Source organism: Anthonomus grandis, chromosome 4, assembly GCF_022605725.1.
Source record: "Anthonomus grandis grandis chromosome 4, icAntGran1.3, whole genome shotgun sequence".
NCBI classification, from domain to species: domain Eukaryota; kingdom Metazoa; phylum Arthropoda; class Insecta; order Coleoptera; family Curculionidae; genus Anthonomus; species Anthonomus grandis.
Genome location: NC_065549.1, coordinates 27,071,013 through 27,092,643, shown reverse-complemented (window position 1 = coordinate 27,092,643; position 21,631 = coordinate 27,071,013). Strand labels below are relative to the sequence as shown.

The following is a 21,631-nucleotide window of genomic DNA, read 5'->3' as shown; positions in this document are numbered from 1 at the left end:
ACTTGTGCACCAAATAAGTTGATTTTTCACATCAACTGGTGATTTTAATATTTTTATTCATAATTTATGTTGTATGATGGAAACGTATTTTAAACCGAATCGCGAAATTATATTTTTAGGTGATTTTAACATGAACTCACTTAATTTTCCAGAAAATCAGAAATTTAACTATGGCCAGTTTTAATTTAAAAAATCAGGTTCATATACCAACTCGTATTGGCCTTGAAAGTGCTACTGTATTGGATTTAATTTTTACAACTTTGTTCAAAATAATACAATATTAGATTACCACATTTTTTAATACCATATTTTTTAATACCGGTCTATTTAAAAACAACACTGAACGGCTTACTATGTTCAACAGAAATTTTACCCAAAACAATGTAGACAATTTTAGGCAAGTTCTTATGAATGATACGTGGCAGGAGGTCTAGTGAGAAACTAATTTTAATTTGCAATTTCTTATATTTTATGCATCATATGTGTGGGATTTTATTGTAAGCTTTCACACAAAAAATTATGGGTTAATAACAAAGTTCGTAAATCTAGTAGGCCGTTAAAGGAGCTGCATCAGCGTCGACGTGCGGTTCCGGCACTAAATGCAGTATACAGAATTGACAGCGCCAAACATAAAGCTTTGATTATTAATTGTGAAAAACAATTTTACCAGCAAAAAATTATTGATTCCGAAAATCCCAGTAGAACCATGTGGTCTCTTGTATCAGAGTTAAATGGAAACAAAAAAAAAGATATCTAATATTAAAATTAATAATAATGGAATTTTAATTGATAATCCCAAAGAAGTGGCTACTTACTTTAATATTTTTTTATAAAAGAACCAAAAAGCATTTTAACCAATATTGCTAAAAATAAAAATATGGCTAAAGACATAAACAGTCAGTTATTTTACGGTAAAGCATGAGCATTATTCCATTTAATGAAAATGATATTTTACATATTATTAAAACTAAAATTAAAAACAAAAAGTCAAGCGGACCTGATGATATTTCTTTATATATTTTTAAGAATACTGCTGGGGCTTACCTTAAACCTTTAACTGATCTTTTGAAGGGAATTTTTCCAAATTCGTTAAAAATATCTAAAGTTATACCGGTATTTAAAAAAGGGGATCGAGTTATGCCTGACAATTACAGACCCATAGCCTTAACCTCTTGTTTTTCTAAAATTTTTGAATATGCAATGCTTAATCGGCTTATGTCTTATTTGAAAAAAAATCAAATTATTACGACAGGCCAACCTGGCTTTGTGTTTGATATGTCCACGACGTCTGCGGTTTTAGCATTTTTGTCGAAGGTAATCGAGGCTCTTGAGGCAGGTGAGCGCCCTGTTGGGATATTTTGTGATCTCAGTAGGGCGGGTTGACTGTGTAGGTCACACTTTACTCTTGGATAGAATGGAATCCTATGGTGTTAAGGGAGTAGTGTTGAGCTGGTTTGCATAATTTTTGGCAGATCGCTCACAATCAATATGTAGCAGCGAGGGATAGCTCCGGATCTAGTATGCGGTATGAAAACCTTAAAGTGAATATTGGGGTCTTACAGGGTTGGTGAGCCCGGTGTTGTTTCTTTTATTTATTAATCCGTTGCCTCTGGCAATAACACATACTGTCATCACCATGTATGCTGATGATACATCTGCGCTGGTCCGAAGACAGAACATGGAAACAATTGATGTATCTGCTGGAAAAGCCTTAGAGGAATTTAGCAATTGGTTTATTTTAAATCAACTTTATTTGAAGAATAAAAAGACTAATTTTACATGGTTTTTCATGCATGTCAAATAAATAGTGATATTAATTAATGTGTAACCAACGATAACGATTGTTTGGAACGCAAAAACTCAGTTAAGTTTCTTGGCTTAACGTTGGATGATTTACTTTTTTGGGAATTTTATTGTGCTGAGTTGTCGATGAAACTCGGTAATTTATGTTATGCCATTAGGAACCTTAGGGTGGTAATGGAAATTATTCAACTAATTTGTCTATACCACGCTATTATATATGGTATTCAGCTCTGGGGCTGTACGTCGCATGCACGTCGAGTATTTATTAGCCAAAAACAGGTGTATTGCCCGACTATCATCGATGACTTCCTGTAGACCTCTTTTTAGGGAATATAGAATTTTGACGGTCCTGTGTATGTATATATTTGAAGTTTTGCTTATATGCCTCATAGCAGGCTACTTATTTCTAAAAAATGTGTATTAAGAATAGGTCCAAAACTATACAACAAATTACCGAAGGATATAAGATTGGCAAAACCGTTTTGATATTTAAAAGAAAACTAAAGGAATTCCTATCCAATAAATGTTTTTATGATGTAGATATCTATCTAGTCGATTATGCATTTAAGTATTATAACTTTATTAATGATGTAATGTAATGTTTTCTCTTTCTTTTTTTCTTTTTAAACTTTTTTTGGATGTACAATGTCCCTTTGCTTTTGACTATTTCAACTTTTTTTGTAATGTATAATATAGGTGGATATTAAATTTTAGTTATCTAGGTAGTTAACAATATTTTTTTTTAGGCCGAGATTATAACATGTAAAACCGTTTTGAAATCCATACACTTAGGTAGGTATAATCACCTTTCGCACTTAAAATATTGTCAGTGAATTCATCTCGTATCTTAGATTTATGAAAATCCGCCTTAACACGTGAGGCTACATGTTTGACATAATGAGTTGACATTGACATTGACAATTGAATAAAGTCCACCCAATAAATGCCTAATTTCCCTTTAATATCTTTCTTTTCTTGTTTGACCTCTTGTGGCGTAAGCTAGCGCGCGGAAGGATATTTATCGGAAAGAAATGACGTGAGTAAAGCAATATTGTTCTTCAAATATTTCGACAATCCTAAATCTTTTTATCTGATTTAATAAAAAAACTTATTTTTTAGAGTCAAATATTTTTTATTCCTTTTATATTTTTAGTTCAAAAGTATCCAGAGATACCCTTTACGAATGCGTAAATGGGGTTCTAAACAACTCTAAGGAAAAGAAAAGGAATTTTCTTGAGACTGTGGAAATCCAGATTGGTTTGAAGAATTATGACCCCCAAAAGGACAAGCGTTTCAGCGGCACTGTTAAGTATGTTACCTGGTTTTTAGTCAATTTAAGGTTCACATATTGAATTCTAAACATTACCTAAATTAGATCTAGTTGTTAGTTACCAATTGACTGGTAAGCCTTAAATTGTCTAATAATTATTCAGGAAGCCACGATGGCGGACCTGCACCCAAGGTCTTAAAACAATTGGGCAGATATTGCTTAGATATGTTCTAAGCTTATCGAAAAAAAGTCTTATTAAGTAAGAAACCTTTTTTTGTGTGGTAGGTAAGTTAACAGGATGCCCCGATTGTATTAACTTTTTAATTCTCTATCTAAAATTATGAGTTATACAATAAAATTATTCTCATTGTATTAACATTTTAATTCTCTATCTAAAATTATGACTTATACAATGAAATTATTCTCAAAGCCTTCTCTGGCTGCCAATAATTTTCCTATTTTTAAAATTTCCTGTACTTTCAGGCTTAAGCACATTCCTCGCCCAAAAATGCAAGTTTGTATCCTTGGTGATCAACAGCATTGTGACGAGGCCAAGGCTAATAATGTTCCCTACATGGATGTTGAAGCGTTGAAAAAACTTAACAAAAATAAGAAACTTGTCAAAAAATTGGCAAAAAAGTATGATGCTTTTCTTGCTTCTGAAGCCCTTATCAAGCAGATTCCTCGGTTATTAGGGCCTGGTTTAAACAAGGCTGGTAAATTTCCGGGTCTGCTTTCTCACCAGGAATCCATGGTGCAAAAGATTGATGAGGTGAAGGCAACTATTAAATTTCAAATGAAGAAGGTAAGCATCAATTTGTGTTCTTGTTCTAAAAAAAAATAATTAAAAACTATAAGAGGCAATATATCTACAATAATTCATTTAGTTATCCATTTGTTATTAAGAGTTCAAATTTTGAAATATCCAAAACAATTGTATAGAGTATTAAGTTTCATGGATGTATTAATTACTCATTTTCTGTTTTTTATGATTAGTAAACATAAAATAAAACAACATGGAAACCATAAAATATGAAATTTAGATCAAATTAATTAAACAATATACTTACACAAATTGTAATAATAAATTATAACAATCATTATGACAACAAATGGTATGTGATAAAAATGTCAGGATCTGAGATCAGTGTAGTCTGTTATCTGTGAGCAACTATTTTATCTTTTGAATTTAAATATGCTATGTCTTTGTGAATATGTTATTAAGGCTATTTATTAGAATTATGCAGAACAACATTCTTACATTGTTTATGACATCAGCCAGTCTTAAATCATGTTTCAAAATCTGCATTAAGTTAATAAACAACTGAAGTCAAAGTTAATGGGTGTTGATGTTATGGTCATGTCTTGTTCACTCCAGAACTTACTCAAAAGTATTCGCCTAAGAAAAAGGTAACCAGTCACAACAAAAATTTAGATGCTGCTGGCACTAGTGCAAAAGACTATGTGTGTGATAGAGATGGAGAATAAAAAATTTACTACTTAGCAGGATGTGCTGTGTTAATGCTGCATATTTTAGTTACAATTTTTTTTAATTAATTATTTTTAATAAAAAAAAATTCCCAACTGCATGTAATAACCAAATTATCACTTTGAAGAGCTTGATAAGTTACTTTTAGGAGTTTAAATGTCTTAAAAAAGTGTAAAATTATTTGGGCACCTACACATAGCTATAAAATGCAATTTATTAAATTATATTATTTTAATAAATCACACATTTTAGGTTAAAGATGACTAATTTTGTTTATTGTAAAATAGTTTTAAAACTTTAAACATTTTTTTACTTTTATGTTATCAATGTTACCAATTTTCAAAAAAAAAAACTTTAATTCTAATTAATTCATTTATTAATGTTTACAATAAACTTTAAAGTTGTGTTGCCATCTGTAACATAAGGTACCCATAATCATATTTTTATAAATGAGATGCAAATTCACTTAATAAAATATGATTTATTACCAAAAATTTATAAATTAACATAGGTTCTATTGTCTTTCAACAGTTAAGCTTTGTGCTTCATCATCTTTGTCAAGCTCCTCTGCCAGACATTTTGCTATCTTCATCTTCAGTGTCACTTTCTGTATAACGGTTTGTTTGATCCAGGTTAAAAAACTCTGAAGCTTCATCACTCCAGCCTTTTAAGAGTATGGGAGAAAAAAACGTGTTTTGTTCATGTATATTATGTCGCAACATTCCTCCCTATACTGATGCACCCATCTCAGAAATTCTATTCTAAGCAATTTTATAGGTTGATGCTCCATTAATATTTTTTGGTTATTGCTTAACTTTCTCCAGTGAAAACCAATTTTGTGGATCCTTTTATGTAAAGTCTCTTTACTTCCTTGATAGCCAGTATCTTGTACAAATTTTGTTGTATATTGTTTTTAGTGTAGGGACAAACTTTTCTATCATGTGATGGTTTATTATGGTTTTGCGCAAATCTCCTTAATTAACGTCGTCAAGAAAAGTATCTGTTTTTCTCTTTTGAAGTCTTTTTCTTGGTGTTGTAAATTTTGTTGCTTCGCCCATTTTCATTTAGGTTGCCTTAGGGAAACTTAGGAAAATTATTCAAAAATATTAGGAAAAATTGTCCCATAAAATAGAGGGAAAGTTTTCTTAACCCTTTTGATACCTAAATCCATAATCATTTGGTACGTTTAAGTAGGTCAGTTTTAAAAAGCATTTGATTATTAATAGTTCAAGTTCATAATAACACCATACTAAAGTATGTTTAGAAGGTAACAATAATGGTAAAAAATTTACTTTCCAAAATGTATTTTAAGCTGTAACACTGTAAGCTTAAACATTTGCATATATTTTATGAATTTGCCACATCATTCTTATATGATATAAATTAATTTTTTATTTTGGGTGACAAAAGAATATTTATTATATTTAAATATCAACATATATATATTTTTTTTAATTAGAAAACTAAAGAGATTCTTACCATCTAAGAATCACTTTTCCATACAATAACAACATTTAAATAAGCCTCAGCAAACTTAAAACAGCACTTTAAATTTCATGTTGTACATTTAATTAAAACTATCCAAAAAGAACAATAGCCCATAGAAATTTGTTTATGCAAAAGGGTTAAATAAAAGAAATTATGCAGAAATACAGTTAATAAACCATAGTGGTATTTAGAGATGTCAAATTGTTGAACTTTACCATAAAATAATAAAAGCTTATCATTACTTGATATCAAAAGTAAATTTATGAAAAAAAATCTAAACATACCTTTCCTAGGGGAATACTGACTTCACCAGCAACTGTTTCTGATTGCATAAATCTCAATAAGTAACATATTTTATTATCTCACAACTTTGACCATGTAAATAAAAATGTTAATAAGTAACTATTTCAATTTTTCTTAATTAACTTTAATACGCTGATGTAAATTCAACGAACGCACAAGAAAAATGAGCTCTCCAGCTGGACTGAGGTTCTTGCTACCGCGCACCTGTTTCTCAGAGTATCGCTCAAGGTGAGAAAATTAGGTAAGGCTAAACTGTCATGTAAAGTTGTGGTTTAAATTAAATTATCATTGAAAATTCGTCCTATCGTACACATGCACACAAATTATTATAATATAAATCATGAAATTTAAAAAAAAACTTGTAAACTTGTCTTAATGACCCAAATGGTTGTAAAACTAAAATTTCTAACATTCGCTAACTGATAAACTGAAATTTTGTTACATTCCATCGAAATCAAATTTTTTAACTCTTTGAGATTTGGATAATTTTTATCCTTGTAAATTTTATTTTTTCAATGGCTCCAGTCTCTACAGAAAAAAAATCGTTGGGAGAGAGATCTTGATGCCAATTTTTTACGTATCGCAGGCCGATAACATTCCCATTGAAAGCGTTGTTTAGATAGTCCCAAACAGCAAGCGTTGTATGTGCCGGGCGCGTATTTACATACTATACTACAGCACAGAGCACCCTAGAACTCCGCGGTTCTGCACCGCAGTATAATATGTAGTTGAGAAATGCACTTATTTATCACTACATACTATACTACGCTACAGAGCATTAGAAAGATAAATGTTTTTATATGATTTGTTTGGTGCTGTAAAATTGGTAGTAACACATTTAATTATTGTGTAATTATTTTTTCTGGATATTTCGGTATACAAGATAAAGGATGTTTAAATATTTAATGAATATGATGCGACTGGAAAATTTGAAAACAAATACCTTATGCTGTGAAGGTGTGTTGTACTCTAAAAATTTTAATAATGGCTTGTGGGCTTTTAAAGGTTCGTAAATACGTACGCGTAAAACGTAATTTCTTTAGTCCATTCCTAAATTTGGTTTAATTTTAAAATATAGGTTTCGGTTCAGAATGTACAGATTTATATTTTTTATTATTAATCTGCTTGTATGGATAATACGGTGGCGTAAACTTTTCTAAAATAGCGAAAAAATGCTCTTATGTTGGTAAAAATGTTCAACATAGCCACACATTGTACCACAAAATACTAATGGTGCAAAAGTTGATTTATATTATTCTGCAATTCATATAAATTAAAAACTCCTTCAGTGGTTAAGCTTGACTAAGTTAAGTATTCTTTTGAAGTTTGCTTTACATTTTTTTGCAATTTCAGAAAAGTAAGCAAACTGTTTAGAATTAGAAGGTGTACCAAGTAAGGATACGACTATAAGACATTATTTTATTAGATTAATTTTAATAAAAAATTATAGATATTAAACAATTATTAATTAAAAATAAACACAGGTACTCAACGTAAAATAAAAATAAAATATCTCGGTCTACCAAACTTTATGTTAGTATCCTAACTTTATTATCTAATAAGTTGTAATAATTAGTATCTAAATTAGTATTTTATTATAGTTAATTAGCCTAAAATCAACTTTTTAATGAGATTTGGCGATTGCAGTCAACAGCTTGATTCAGTGACATTGGAACCGTACGTCTTCGTATGATTTATTTATTTTTTGCTGGTCTTTCAATTTTTTTTGATCCAGATGTCATTCCAGGTCATTGCATCTTCTACTTGTGAACATAGGCTGTACTTTAATTATTTTTCCACAACAAATATTCTTCATTCTACTAAAGAGACTTAGCAGCTCCTGTGAGGTTTTTATTTTTTCTAATGTTTTGTTCACTTTCACCACCATATTTGTTGCTTCAGGAGTCGAGTCTCTTTTAACCATGTGTATGAGATTTAAAATATTTTGACTTAATTGTTCTACTGCAACTTCTTTTCTCTTAAGTAGATCATCTGGCTGTGAAAATGATGAAGGCATATTTGGAACTATATCTTGTTGAAAAAACGTAAGTGTGTCATCTTTTTCTTTACTGTTATTTTCATTTGTGATCACTTCTATGTTAGAAGTATCCATCATATCTTCAAAAAACATGTCATCAATATTTTCCTCTAGGGCTATTTTAGTTATGCTAGGTACTATTGAATTTAATCTTTTTGTTATGAGTACTAGGTATCATTTCTTTTATTTTTTTTTATATAAAATAGACCTAATAAAATATTGAATGATTTCTTACAGCTTTTTCTTACCAATTAACAGTGGTGTTCTTATAAACTCCTTAAGTTTGGTAATATTGTCTATAGATAGGTAACATGTCCAATCTATGGTAGATAATATTAGGTAGATGAGTAAAATAAAAAGAAAATAAATAATAATTTGTATATTCCTATACATTCTGTCTCGATTAATACACAAAAATATACTTCTTCAAGTCTTGAGGTTTTGCTTTCATAGCAAAAGTAATTGCTTTATTTTTATTCATTAGACCCTTTAAATTTCAAATCTAAACTAAATAGATAGCACCTAAATAAAATCTAACAATTTATATGTTCTTATTTAGATACATAGTTTGTATTCATATACATTAAAATAAAAAACCTAGCTTAGAAACAAAGCACTATTGAAATTCTAAAACCCAAAATACGACACACCTTCACAACATTGTTTTTTAGTTTTAAAGTAGCATTGTATTCATTAAATATTTTAACACACCTCATCTTGTATATTAAAATCAACAACAAAAATGAAACAAAAACCAATAATAATCATAACACATTTATTCACTCTGTTACTACCAATTTTACAGCACCAAACAAATCACCTAATTTTTACATGAAAAGCATTTTTCTTTCTAATGCTCTGTAGCGTAGTATAGTATGTAGTAATGAATAAGCGCATTTCTCAATTACATATATTACATATTATACTGCGGTGCAGAGCCGCCGAGTTTTATGGTGCTCTGTGCTATAGTATGTAAATACGCTGCCGGGCAACCATCCATTTGATACCAAACCTCTTGATTTTCTCTCGCAAGATCATTTAAACTCTGGCAAATTTGTTCTTTAAGTAGTTCTTAATAATTGTATTTAAATTTCTATTGAAAAAGAATGGTCGTAAAATATGGTGTCCGAAAAGCCCTGCCCAAACATTAACTTTCTGTGGATACAGAGTTCACGTTGTTACATATCTATCCTGATTTTCTTTATTCCAATAACAATATTTTTGAACTTTAGGTTCATAGTTAAAGTAGAAGTAGAAAAGAAGCAAATATTTCTTATACAATCCCTATCCATGTCTGCCCTTTCCATCATATGCAGACAGAACTCCTGCTGCCCTAATTCATCTCCATCTCTAAGCTTCTGATGCCTGAAATGCAGTTGTATGATCAATGCCCCTGATCTCTCCAAGATTTCTTGTACTTATTTTTCCTTTATTTTCTTCCAGTCTTTACCATTTTCTTGCCTTTGATGATTGTTTCATTACTTTTTTGCTTAACCTTTGTAACAGTTCTATTAACTATTAATTTTGGGTATCGGCCTATTTGGAAGAAAAGCTGCAAACAAGTCTGAAATTTTCCAGTAACTATTGCCTTGGTAAAACTATTTAAACATTAGCACTTGATGTAACTCATACCTGAGTTTTTTAATGTAGAATTTTAATGCAATGAACTTATTATGACAAATTATTTGATGTTCATCACCAATATTAAATTTTGGCTGGCATACCTGTACAAGGCAATAAAAAAAGACAAATTTTCGTCAAGGTTTTTTACGTAAAGGAGAGCCAATAATTGACCCTATTAAAAATTACATAAGATTTCCAACATCCCATCTGGTGGTGCAACACCCCATATGTAATTAGTTATACACACGCATAGCATAACTTATGAATTATAAAATACCATTGATTGGGCAAAAAGATGCCATGAAATTAAAAGATCTTTCAAATCTACATAAATATGATGATTTCAAACACTTATAATTAAACAACAAGGCTGATTTTTTAAAATATTTTTGATAGAAACATTTAAAACTTTAAATAAACCTTTTTTTATGCTTTGAGACTTTAGGATCATACACACTAAATATTTTAATCACACATTAATATTTTAGGTGGTTTCCACAATACTATGCTACTTTTTTAAATGGCTTCACCATTAAAGTTTGTTCGCTGCTTTCATTTTAAAAGTCAGTTATGCATTTTTTTTTAAATATCTATATAAACCATTAAATATACAGGGTGTTTGGCAGGTTTGCCAAATTTTACTGTTAGACCTCTAATAATGTAAGTAGACCCTTCAAATTTTAACTTCTTAGCTAGTTAACTGTTTTTTAAAAGTGGGATTGATAACTTTATGATATTATTCTTTTTGTTGGCGTAACTTTTTGTTTTTATCAAAAGTTCTAGAATTATCAAAAAAATTAACTTAAATCCAACTTTGGAATGTTAGTACCTGCTTATTATTCCTTATATAAGATTTTTTGCTGATAATGAAAATGAACAAAGACTATACAAATAAGATCTTATGTCCTGAGTTTTCTTTTTACAATCCTGATTCTTAAAAGAAAAAGTTATGAAAGGAAGGAGGAAAGGGAAAGTTTCTAAATTTGATAGTAACTCAAGATTGATTGCATAACTATGTAGAATCTAAACTATGTATTACATTACAGGTTGACTCTTCTATTAGTAAATACTTTCCTTTTTTGTTATATTAATTTGTTATTACACTATCACAATATTAATTAATTTAAAAAAAGCTTCAATTTTAATAACTTGATTCAATAAGTTTCAGAAAGGTATACATATTATAAATAATAGTCTTGCAGTTTATAGTTTCTTTTGTTTAATGCTTTATCTTTTCTAGCCTTTTTATTATTAACTATAAAAATAGCATCATCAAGCCAACAACTCTATGTTAAAAAACTGGTTTTGTATGGAAGAATGGTGCAAAATAGTGTGCAATTATAACTACCACTTTTATGTTTGTCATTGTAATTGTGGCTTTAAAGTTGCAGACATTTTTATTTTAGCCTTATATTTAATTTAAAAACTTTATGCTCTGTCATTGTGCCTGTAGTGGCCAGGGATAAAGAGGACACTATAAATTTTTTTGGCATAATTGCTTTTTGAGAAAAATGAACGAAATTTGGTATGTAGGTATGTAAAGAAACGTTCATTTTTAGATGTATTCAATTGCTTTTTGTCAATGCTGGCAATTAACTTTGAAATTGACTGCTGTGGACAAGTTACAAATGTTATATTTGCAAAGAGTAATTTTTATTGTACTCTGTTTATGGTCCTTTATTTCTATTTATAATCCCTCTCTCAGAGAACTTCCCTGTATTATAGGTACATATTCTTTAAAAAAAAAGAGGATATATGGTGTTCATTTAATATCGCGGTGCTCGATTGCGTCTAAACCTTAAAACGAAAAAAAAACTTAAATAGGGGTAATGTTAATTATGTTAGAGGGGCTACTTTTTAAAATTAGTTTGGTTGATACAGGGTATTCCAAAAAAGCGTGTCACATAATTTGAATGTTTTTTAATTGAACATAAACAGTTTTTCCCCAAAGTGCGACTTAAAAACTTAACCATTTAAAGAAATTTTCACGAAAATATAATTGTTTCACTTACATTTTAATATTTACCACTGACGTCTTTTATTTTTTTTGAAAAATGTATAAAGTTCTTCGCTATGTTTATTTTATTTTTCAATATTCCATTTTTTTTATATATACAGGGTGATCAAAATCGTAACTCAAATAATGTCAAAGTCAAAATATACTTTATTTACTAAGTTTACAAACTTGTGCTAAAAGCTTCCCAATCCTAGAATTTACAATAAAGTCTGCCCAACCAATCTGTAGCTAAGCGGTATCGGTGCGGGGAACGTGGTTGTAGACTAGACCCGCCTCATTTCATTCATGAAATGGCCAGTGACGTGCGAAATTTTATAAACCGATTACACAGATTTGAATGTATTAAATATTAAAAAATATGGTTTGGTTTTAATTTTAAAATAGGTATTTGTAGGTAAGATATTAATTTGGAAATTAAGGTTTTCTAAAATATTTTATTTGTAAATATGTAATAAAAAAATGACAGACAAGATTAGGGAAGTTTGAGATAAAAGTAAAGTAAAGAAAACACAAAATTTGTAATACACCTACTTAGTTTATTCACTTAAAATAAGAGTGCCGTACTCGATGCCTGGATATCGCGAGGGAAAGAGCACGGCAGATAATCCGAATTATGCTGTTTAAACATTGAATTTACTACATAATATGTATAATTTAAATTATTATTTAAATAAGTATAATCAATTTGTACCTGTTGAAGATATATTGCTAACCACTCCAGTAACAGTCTCACTCTGCCAGCATTTTTTAAACGTTAGGTCATTGTCTATCCAAGTTTCATCTAAATAGACAATATTGCGACCTTCGGCTCAGTGTTTTTTTATTTCTCTTAGGTATGTATACCTTAAAGATGTTATTTTTGGAAAATTTTTTTCTTCTGGCAATTTTTGCAACAGCTTTCTGCTAGTAGGCACAACTTTAAACCCATATAAATTCGATTTATTAGGTGTTTAACTATTTGAAAATGAAAGTAGTCGTCTTGTTCCACCTTCGTCATTCGCGGTCTTTTTTTGCCGGGACTAGAAAGCATTTTGTTGGGGTCCGTCCGCATTCTTTCTTCATCTTCTTTGTGAATTTTTTTCACCATACTCTTTCAAGTTTGCGCTTTACTGGTAGATTAACGAAGTTATTAGTAGCTTCTTCATTGCAAACCCTAAGAATTTGTACAAGAAGTATATAATCCTGATATTCGATTTTTTTTAGTCGTCGTTCCAATTCATATTACTTATATTTATAGACATTTTATATTCAAAATAACCAACATTAACTTTAAATCTTTTTTGTTTGTAAAGCAATCGAGCTTGGTTTTAATTCATTGAATATGATTTTTATTTATTACAACATTAGGTACATAATTTTTGAAATTTAGTGTCGCATAAATTATGATTTTATTTTAATGTTTTTTTTTCATAACTGAGCTTAGGCTTTATAATTCTCTTATTATCATTTTACTTACCTATAAACATTCGCAATCACTTCCTTGGCTATGAATAAAGTTATTCATTTTAACGTAAATAACACAAAAACTGTTAAAAATTATGAACTTTAACAACAAAGAAACAAATAACACAAAACAACAACAATAATAGCAAATAAACTAAACTATACTACACTACTCAAAATTCATAGGTCAGAAATTAAGTAGGTACCTAAAAATACAACAATAAAAACAGTTTAATGAAGATAAGGCAAGAACTAACATAAAGCAAAAATAAAAAAAAATCTGATAAACACATACATAATTAATTTTAAATATTAAAAATGAGTCGTTAAAATACTCTTCAATGCTGTAGTAGCTTTTGATAAGATTAATTTCTTTAGTTCCTAAACTTTTTAAGGTCTGTAACAGCCAGATTAAATATTTTATGACTTATAAATATAAGAGAGTTTCTCGTAAGTGAGGAGGTGGGGATTGCAAGAGATAAGTTGTTTATTTGATGAGTATTATGACTGGTGCAGGATGGTGGACTAACAGACTTATGTATGAGTCTAGCAGTTTCCAATATAAAGAGTGAGAAAACAGTTAAAATTCTTTCAGTTACCAAAAAAAGGTTTACAAGAGACTCTCAGACCAACACCACACAGATACCTTAATGCTTTTTTGGTGAATATGATGTTAAGGAGTCCCTTGGAGCACAAACCCCAAAATGGCAACCCATACCGGATATGAGAGTATTAAGGTGAAATAAACTGAGCGAGAAAACCAATCTCCACCCTCCCCAACTCATTCCTGGCAACCCTGATGAATCCAGATGCAACCACCCTCTGGGTGCGACCAGACATGACTTCAACCACCTCAAAGCCACTCCCCTAAATTCGTAAAAATCAAGGTTTGACGGCAATATTTCATGATCCACTCAATCAAAAGCCTTGGACAGATCACAGAACACCGCTGCTGCATCCTCCTTAGAGTTCATAGATACACCCCCTTCAAGAATCTGAAAATGGCATCCTGCGTATCCTTTACATGATTGAAATCCATACTGATTAGGGGACAGCACATTGTATTTGGTCAAAAAAAGAAACAATTTTTTGTTTTCCAAGCCACTCAAGAACCTTGGAGAGTGTAGACAAAATTAATATGGGACGGATGTTAGAGGGTCGGTCCAAGCTACCACCTTTATGAAGAGGGATAATCATAGCTTCCTTTAAACAGGATGGGAACTCGCCCTGAAGCAATGACTGATTGCCCAAAGCACTTGGCAGAAGTGACAGCAGGCGTGAAGAGATGCCATCGGAACCCGAAGACCTATGATTCTTAATTACTGAATTGTTTCGAGGACCTCAGTGGCATCTACAGGGTGGAAGAAGAATGATTGGTTGATAGCAATCCTATTTAGATACTGCAATGGATTACCGTCACTGGGAACTGTTTCCAGTAAATTCTCAGCAAAGGAAAATAGTCATTGAAATCATTGGGCCCAAAGTCTGATTCAACCAGCCGCCGACGAGAAGACTGCCTGCATTCGTTAATTATTGACCAACTTTCTTTCTGACTTATTAGACGCCTATAAATTTTCCGATAATCCTGAAAATAAAACCTGATGAATTGGTTGTCAATAGATTTGCGAAGTCTTGCAAAAAATCGCAAATTTTGGGCAGATGTTTGTATTCCCGCGGTGATCCATGATTTGAATGAATATTTTCAATTCAATTTTGCGCTATTTTTTAAATGAAACACGCTGTGTCTAGTAAAGCGTTTTGATAAAGCATTCTTCTATCAATTTGATACCAACAAGTTTACCTTTTTCTCAAAATTTGTTCTTAAAGGAAAGATTACATATTTTTTCAAAGGCATTACGACATTTACGTCGGAAAACAATTAATAGATATTTTATGGAATAATAGTGACAAGCACTCTGTTCAATTCTGTCGTTTCGAACACTTTTTAGTAAGAAAAAAATGTCAATAGTTGTAATAACCGTAATCAAATAATAGTAGTAAAGACAAGTAATATTAATCTCTGATGCTAATCTCATTTAAAAATAAGGAATTCATTCTTACAAGTAAAAAGTTGGGCATGATTCATTTATTTTTTGTTTTGTGATGTATGTTAATTATAATGTTTACTTATCATGCATGTTAAGTAAATTAGCCAACATGTTTAAGTAAATTTGTGTCAAAATGAATTACTCTCAGCGAGAATTAGATTTACCTTATCGGTAAATGTATTGGGAACTGTTTTTTGGCTTTAAAAGTTTATAAGGAAAATTTCCTTATAAACTCGAAGAAGAAATTAAAAGAACGATTCGAGCGTACTGGAAGCGTAGAATACAAAAAGCATACTAGAACGAAAACAGTTTTAAACGAAGAAAACTAATTGGCAATCAGCATGTCGGTTGTAGAAGCACCGCAAATTAGTCTAAAACAAATAAGTAAGAAATATCAAAATTCTCCGTAGGGAAGTGTTTAAAAAAACAAATATCCCTTGATGTACCTGCTCAGTTACATCAAGAACTCGAAAATGATTTTGAAAAAAGAATAACTTCTTGTTAATGGACATAAAATCAAACAACAGAAAACGAGAAATTTTTTAAATTTGTGCTCTTCACTGATAATTGTACGTTCCACAGAAATGATTTTGTACATGATTTTGTTATTGGTCCATGCTTTTTTGAAGATCGTGTAAATAATGTTCTTAATTAACGCTGTTAATTTTTTTTTTTTATGTAACTTGAACTTGATGGGAGTGACATTTATTTTTGTGGCATTTTCCTACGAACAATTTTTGTATTTGTATGTCCTTATTTGTCTAATTCTAAATTTCGGATTTTCTACAACTGACTTGGTGAATGCCAATTTGATTTCTTCTTTTATCTTCTGTTTCTGTTCTAATTTGGTTTTTGTACTCTTAGTAAAAATAAACGTTATAATGCCTATGAAAAAAGTCATTGATGATGAAAAATATCATTCCTCCTTTAAGAACAAATTTTGAGAAAATGGTTAGAGATAAAGGCAAGTTTGTTGGTATAAAATTGAAGTTAAAAGAATGCCCTATCAAAACACGTTACTAGATATAGGGTCTAACATTTTAAAAAATATCATAAAATTAAAATAACATTATTTGAAAGAAGAATTTCTAAAGATAAGATGAACTTATTCAAGGACTCCACATAGATTTTTCAAAACATGATAAAAAACGTGGATGGTAAATATTACAATTTAGGTAAAACATTGATTTTCGTGAAAGTTTTATTAAATTGTTAATAACTAGGTAACCTCGCATTTTAGGGCAAATTGAGTTACAGAGAGGGTCAAATGAGACTCCCATTTCGATAAAAGCAATTAGGTAAATCCATTTAAAAAAATGCAAATTATGTACCACGCTTTTTAGGACACCCTGTATCAATTAAACTAATTTTAAAAAGTAGCATTTCTAACTTAATTAACGTTTCCCCTATTGAATTTTTTTTCCGTTTCAAGATTTAGCTGCAATCGACCACTGCGATATTAAATGGACGTATACAGGGTATACTTAAATGATCGGGTGACACAGGAAAAAAGGAACACTTAATACTTTTTTTACCTTTCAAGATAAAGAAATGAAATTTGGTATGTCGATAGAACAATAAGAGCATCTTTTGACCTCTTCTGTTATTTTTCGTTGCTTTCGGTTTAATAGGAAGTGACACTAACTTCGTTATTTAAAATGGGACAATTGGTATATTATTACGTATTGTGGTAGAAAATAATATTCCGAGAATAATAGTACTGGATTTGCCACTTTTTGTTTTAAACTCAGAAAAAAACTATTTTTAAAATTTTTAAAAAGGGTGCCATGAATGCGTTGAAAGATTTAATTTTTCTTAATTCCGGTGACACAGGAAAAAGAACACTTTCTTTTCAAGATAAACAAATGAAATTTCGTATATTGCTAGATGACTGCCTTTTTTTTCAACTAGCAACACATCATATTTTGTCAAACGACATATTATTATTTAATAAAATAGTAGAATAAGAGATTAAAACATCAAATTTTTAATGACATTATGTTTTGTACATTATGTTAATACTGCATATTTCATTTTATTATTTTCAAATAAAAAATACATTCTACTAAAATTTATCTAGTATAACGTAGGTACCCACAAGCGGTAAACAAACAGGAAAACAATATTGAGTTTATTTTCATATAGAACTTTTTACATGTATTCTTAAAAATTGTTCCATATTGTACCTTCCGATGACGTTTGGAATCAATGTTCGAGCAAGAGCTCAAACATTGATTCCAAACCGTTCTTCGACCTGTCCAGCAGGAACGCATATTCGCATTTTTTTATTTTCTTGAGACCAAAACCTATTATTTTGTCAAATAAATATAGCATTGTTTGAGGGACCCCATATACAAAAGGGATCGATATACAAAAAAAATTAAAGTTACTATTTTCATCATCAATTCGTATTATGTTAATTGACAAACGAGTCAAAACGCAGTTTCCTCTTCAAGAAATCAAAATCTTCTGTGGTATGACTATTGAACCTGTTCTATTAATTAAATTTGTTTACATAAGCCGTAACGTTACGTAAACCGTAAGTGACAAAAAACAACTCAATATGTCAAAAAATACTTTTATAACTACCGATATACCAAAATCTACCTGCAAATATAGTACATGGTTTAAATATTTATTCCTTTTTAGGTCCTTTGCCTGTCTGTTGCTGTTGGACATGTTGACATGACTCCAGATGAACTGGTACAGAATGTTCATTTATCAGTTAACTTCTTGGTTTCACTATTGAAGAAACATTGGCAAAATGTTAGATCTCTGCATGTGAAGTCAACAATGGGACCACCACAAAGATTGTATTAATCTATACTTTCTGTATTAAATCTTTATTACGAATGGCTTATTTCTTTATTTTATTTCTAAATATAGGCGTTAGTGTCGGAAAAACTTTTAAACCTAAACCTTTTTAACGGCAAAACTGTTCATTGATGGAATTTTCTTACATACGGTCTAGCCTGTTCTGAAAAATAATTTATAGATAAAACTAAGAGAAGCTTATAGAAACCAGTAACAAATGACATTATTATATAAAAAATTAAATTTGGTATAAGATGTTTTTTGGTCATTGCACAGTATCAGGTCGGGCACAATATTTTTTATTCGGCATTGACCTTTCTTATAGAACATTTAAGCTGCGAAGAGCGTTTTCATTAGGAAGGCTTATCGAAAAAAGGCAAGGGCTAAGAATATAAAGTATCAAGACTAAAAATATGTCTTGTGATAAATAAAAAGTTGCCCCACTATTATGCCAATGTTACCCAAATTAAAATCTACAAAATGTACTTGGGATTATATAGAAAAATCATAAAAAATAAATTCTAGACCTGCTTTTCTCTTAGGAATAAGAAGTCACCCTCGAACCCTTTAATTATAAAGTGTTTAGAGTAATGCCCGAAAATTTATTTAAAAGTGAAAGTCTTGCCACATTTAGTTTCCTCAGTTCCCTGCCCGTATCCAAATACGCTCGACATGGTAGATTATTAATCATAATATTGGAAAACAAAATTGGTATTTTATACTGAGCCTTTTAATAAATGTATCTGGGTAGTCTTAAGGGGGCAACAATCCTCCGTTAGATGTCCCAATTTGTGACAATGCGTGCACTGGTTAATAGCCTTCCTATCAGAAAAGTCTGAGGGTCCGGTTTTGTTCCTATCCTTATTGAAGAAACAATTACCGTTTTCCTTTTTAAATTGACATTTGAATTTTGTTTTTCTGATCCCTCTTTGTGCCCACGAAAGACTTCATTAGCCTTCTAAAATTTGCAGTAATTTGATTTTTTAATGGCAACCCATCAATAATGCAAGAAATCAATCAAATTTATTCATGAAATATATAAAGGGTATTTTCAGTAGTAAAATGTTTTGTTTACATTACAAAATTTGAAAACATTTTATACATACAAAGCTAAAACTTTTCGTGTTAGTAAGTTACATTTCGTGTTTTTAATTAATAAGTAACAATTAATTAAAAAGACGAAAATTAAAACCTGTTTCTGACATTTTAATCTCATGCGGTAGTTTAAAAAATGGAGCAAATTATAGGGTGGAGTTGCATGCAATTTAAGATTTTGGTGTGTTCTAGTGTCATGATGGTGGACATCTGACACAACTCCATAAAGATCTTTATTTTTATGCACATATCAGGCATTCATAAATAAACAGATGGCAAAGTTAGAACTTGAAGGATTTGGAAGAAGAAAGGCTGTTCTGAATTTGTATATTTAGAAAGTAATAAACAACTTTTTAAAAATCTCTTCAGTAAGAATTGTCGACTGGATCTCCTGTAATAAATATCCACCTTATGATGTAGACTCACAATGGAACCTTTTTATGGAAAGTATCAAGTATCTCATATGCTTTTGAAGAGGGTTTTCCAGAAAAAAACACTCCAAAAAGTCATGGATCAATCACCAGAAGCGTTGGAGGGCAGGAAACGTCTTGACACACACACTGTTCTTTGTCGAAATAATCCTCATAATATCAAGACCTCTATCGGGAGAAAAAAGCTATATTCTAGAAAACAATTCCAAAATAAAACTGTTTGGCAGGTTGTCAAAGAATTAAATGGTTCTAATATAAAGCAAAGTAGTTGCGAGTTGGAACGGGTAACCAGGAAACTGGAAGTAGTTTGCAACAATTTAAATAATTTTTTTGTAGACATGGCAGCGCGAGCAATTTTACACCAAAGAATACTTCAAAAAAAAAAATAAAGTTCAGGATTTGATGGTATCTCTAATTATTCAATTTTGCTCACCAGAATGAAGCTTATTACCTCTTAGTCTCATAATTCTTTTCTTGGAGCATATACAGATATATAACAGCTTGTGTCATTGGACCGATACTACTTTATATTTTTTTTCATTAATGACTTTTTTTCTTTTATATCCTCTGAAAAACACAGGTATTCTCCAGATGATTGTGGAGACCCATCTGGAGCTTGAAAAGTTAGCTAGTGCTTGGCATGGTGAAGGCTGAGGTGACAATTCTTTGCGTGTAAACCAAAAAAAGACAGAATTTATTAATTTTCATACTCAACAAAAAACCAGCCAACTAGTATAGAAATCTGGTCAAAAGATACACAGCTTGCTCAACGTATCAATTTTTAGGCATTTACATCGATCAGAAAGTAGTGCATATAGATATGCTCTCAGGAAAACTTAGTAGCGTCTGTTACAGTTTTAGAGTGCTAAAGCAGTACCTGGACCAGAAATCACTAGTCTCAGTCTACTGTGCAACCTTTTACTCAGCTTCACGACAATAGAATAATAATATTTTGGGGCTGGAGGGTTAGTGGGGAAGTCTTTTCATTAAAAAAGTGTTACAAGGCAAATTTTAAACTTTAGAGACACTTGTACGGGGCAGTTCAAACACTTCAAAGTTGTAACTTTCCAAATATTTATATTTTTTTAATGTCTGATATTTTTGCATAAACACTTTCTAATTTGAGGGGTGCCTCCCACAGCACAAACACAACACAAGAGTATTTCTTGTATGCAAAACATAGACTCACTAACAGAGACAAAATATTAAAACAACAACAAAGAACAAATGTTTAAAAAACTTATTACTAGAATATTTGTCTCAGTTGAGCCTTACTCATTAAATGAATACCTTAATAATTAAAAGCAGTTTTTTTTATCTCTTATGCCTCATATTACTGCCCCGTCCTGTTATTAGGTCCTGTCTTGTAAATTGTTAATTTTTAAATAATCTTTGCGATGATTCTAGTTTGTAATATTAGATTTTTTAACTATATAAATAAAGTTGGTGACTCTTTTTTAAGATAATTTGAATATTTACGTTTTGTTTTGGCAATAAGAAATAAAATAAATTTAAGCAGTTTATAGGAATAGGAAAGTATTATTTATTAGGAAGTATGTATTAATTAACATAAGAATCAATTAATTTTTGCTGTTTTGACACTATTAATTAAAGTCACAAATTTCTGTTTTGAATTTGTAAACTTTTTTTGAATAAAGATGCTCTAATTCTGCAAGCTGTATCATTAGCATATACCAGAAAAAAGCAGCGGTCCCAATATAGACCCCTGAGGAACTCCATGTGCAACCGTCCTCTCCTCCGAAACCTCG

At 30.5% G+C, this 21,631-nt stretch overlaps 1 protein-coding gene across 1 annotated transcript; it reads left to right on the top strand.

Moving 5' to 3' along the window:
• The first annotated feature begins 2,692 nt into the window (after positions 1-2,692).
• Positions 2,693-18,382, top strand: LOC126734969 (60S ribosomal protein L10a). The gene is made up of 4 exons (XM_050438837.1): positions 2,693-2,839; positions 2,957-3,112; positions 3,557-3,878; positions 18,172-18,382. Exons 1-4 carry the CDS (start codon positions 2,835-2,837, stop codon positions 18,340-18,342), a joined length of 654 nt encoding a protein of 217 aa, XP_050294794.1. The 5' UTR covers positions 2,693-2,834; the 3' UTR covers positions 18,343-18,382.
• Positions 18,383-21,631: the final 3,249 nt, after the last annotated feature.

Coding starts and splice junctions, on each gene's coding strand:
- LOC126734969 (XM_050438837.1), top strand. Junction 3,113..3,556: donor CGTTTCAGCGGCACTGTTAA/GTATGTTACCTG, acceptor CTGTACTTTCAG/GCTTAAGCACATTCCTCGCC. Junction 3,879..18,171: donor TTAAATTTCAAATGAAGAAG/GTAAGCATCAAT, acceptor ATTCCTTTTTAG/GTCCTTTGCCTGTCTGTTGC.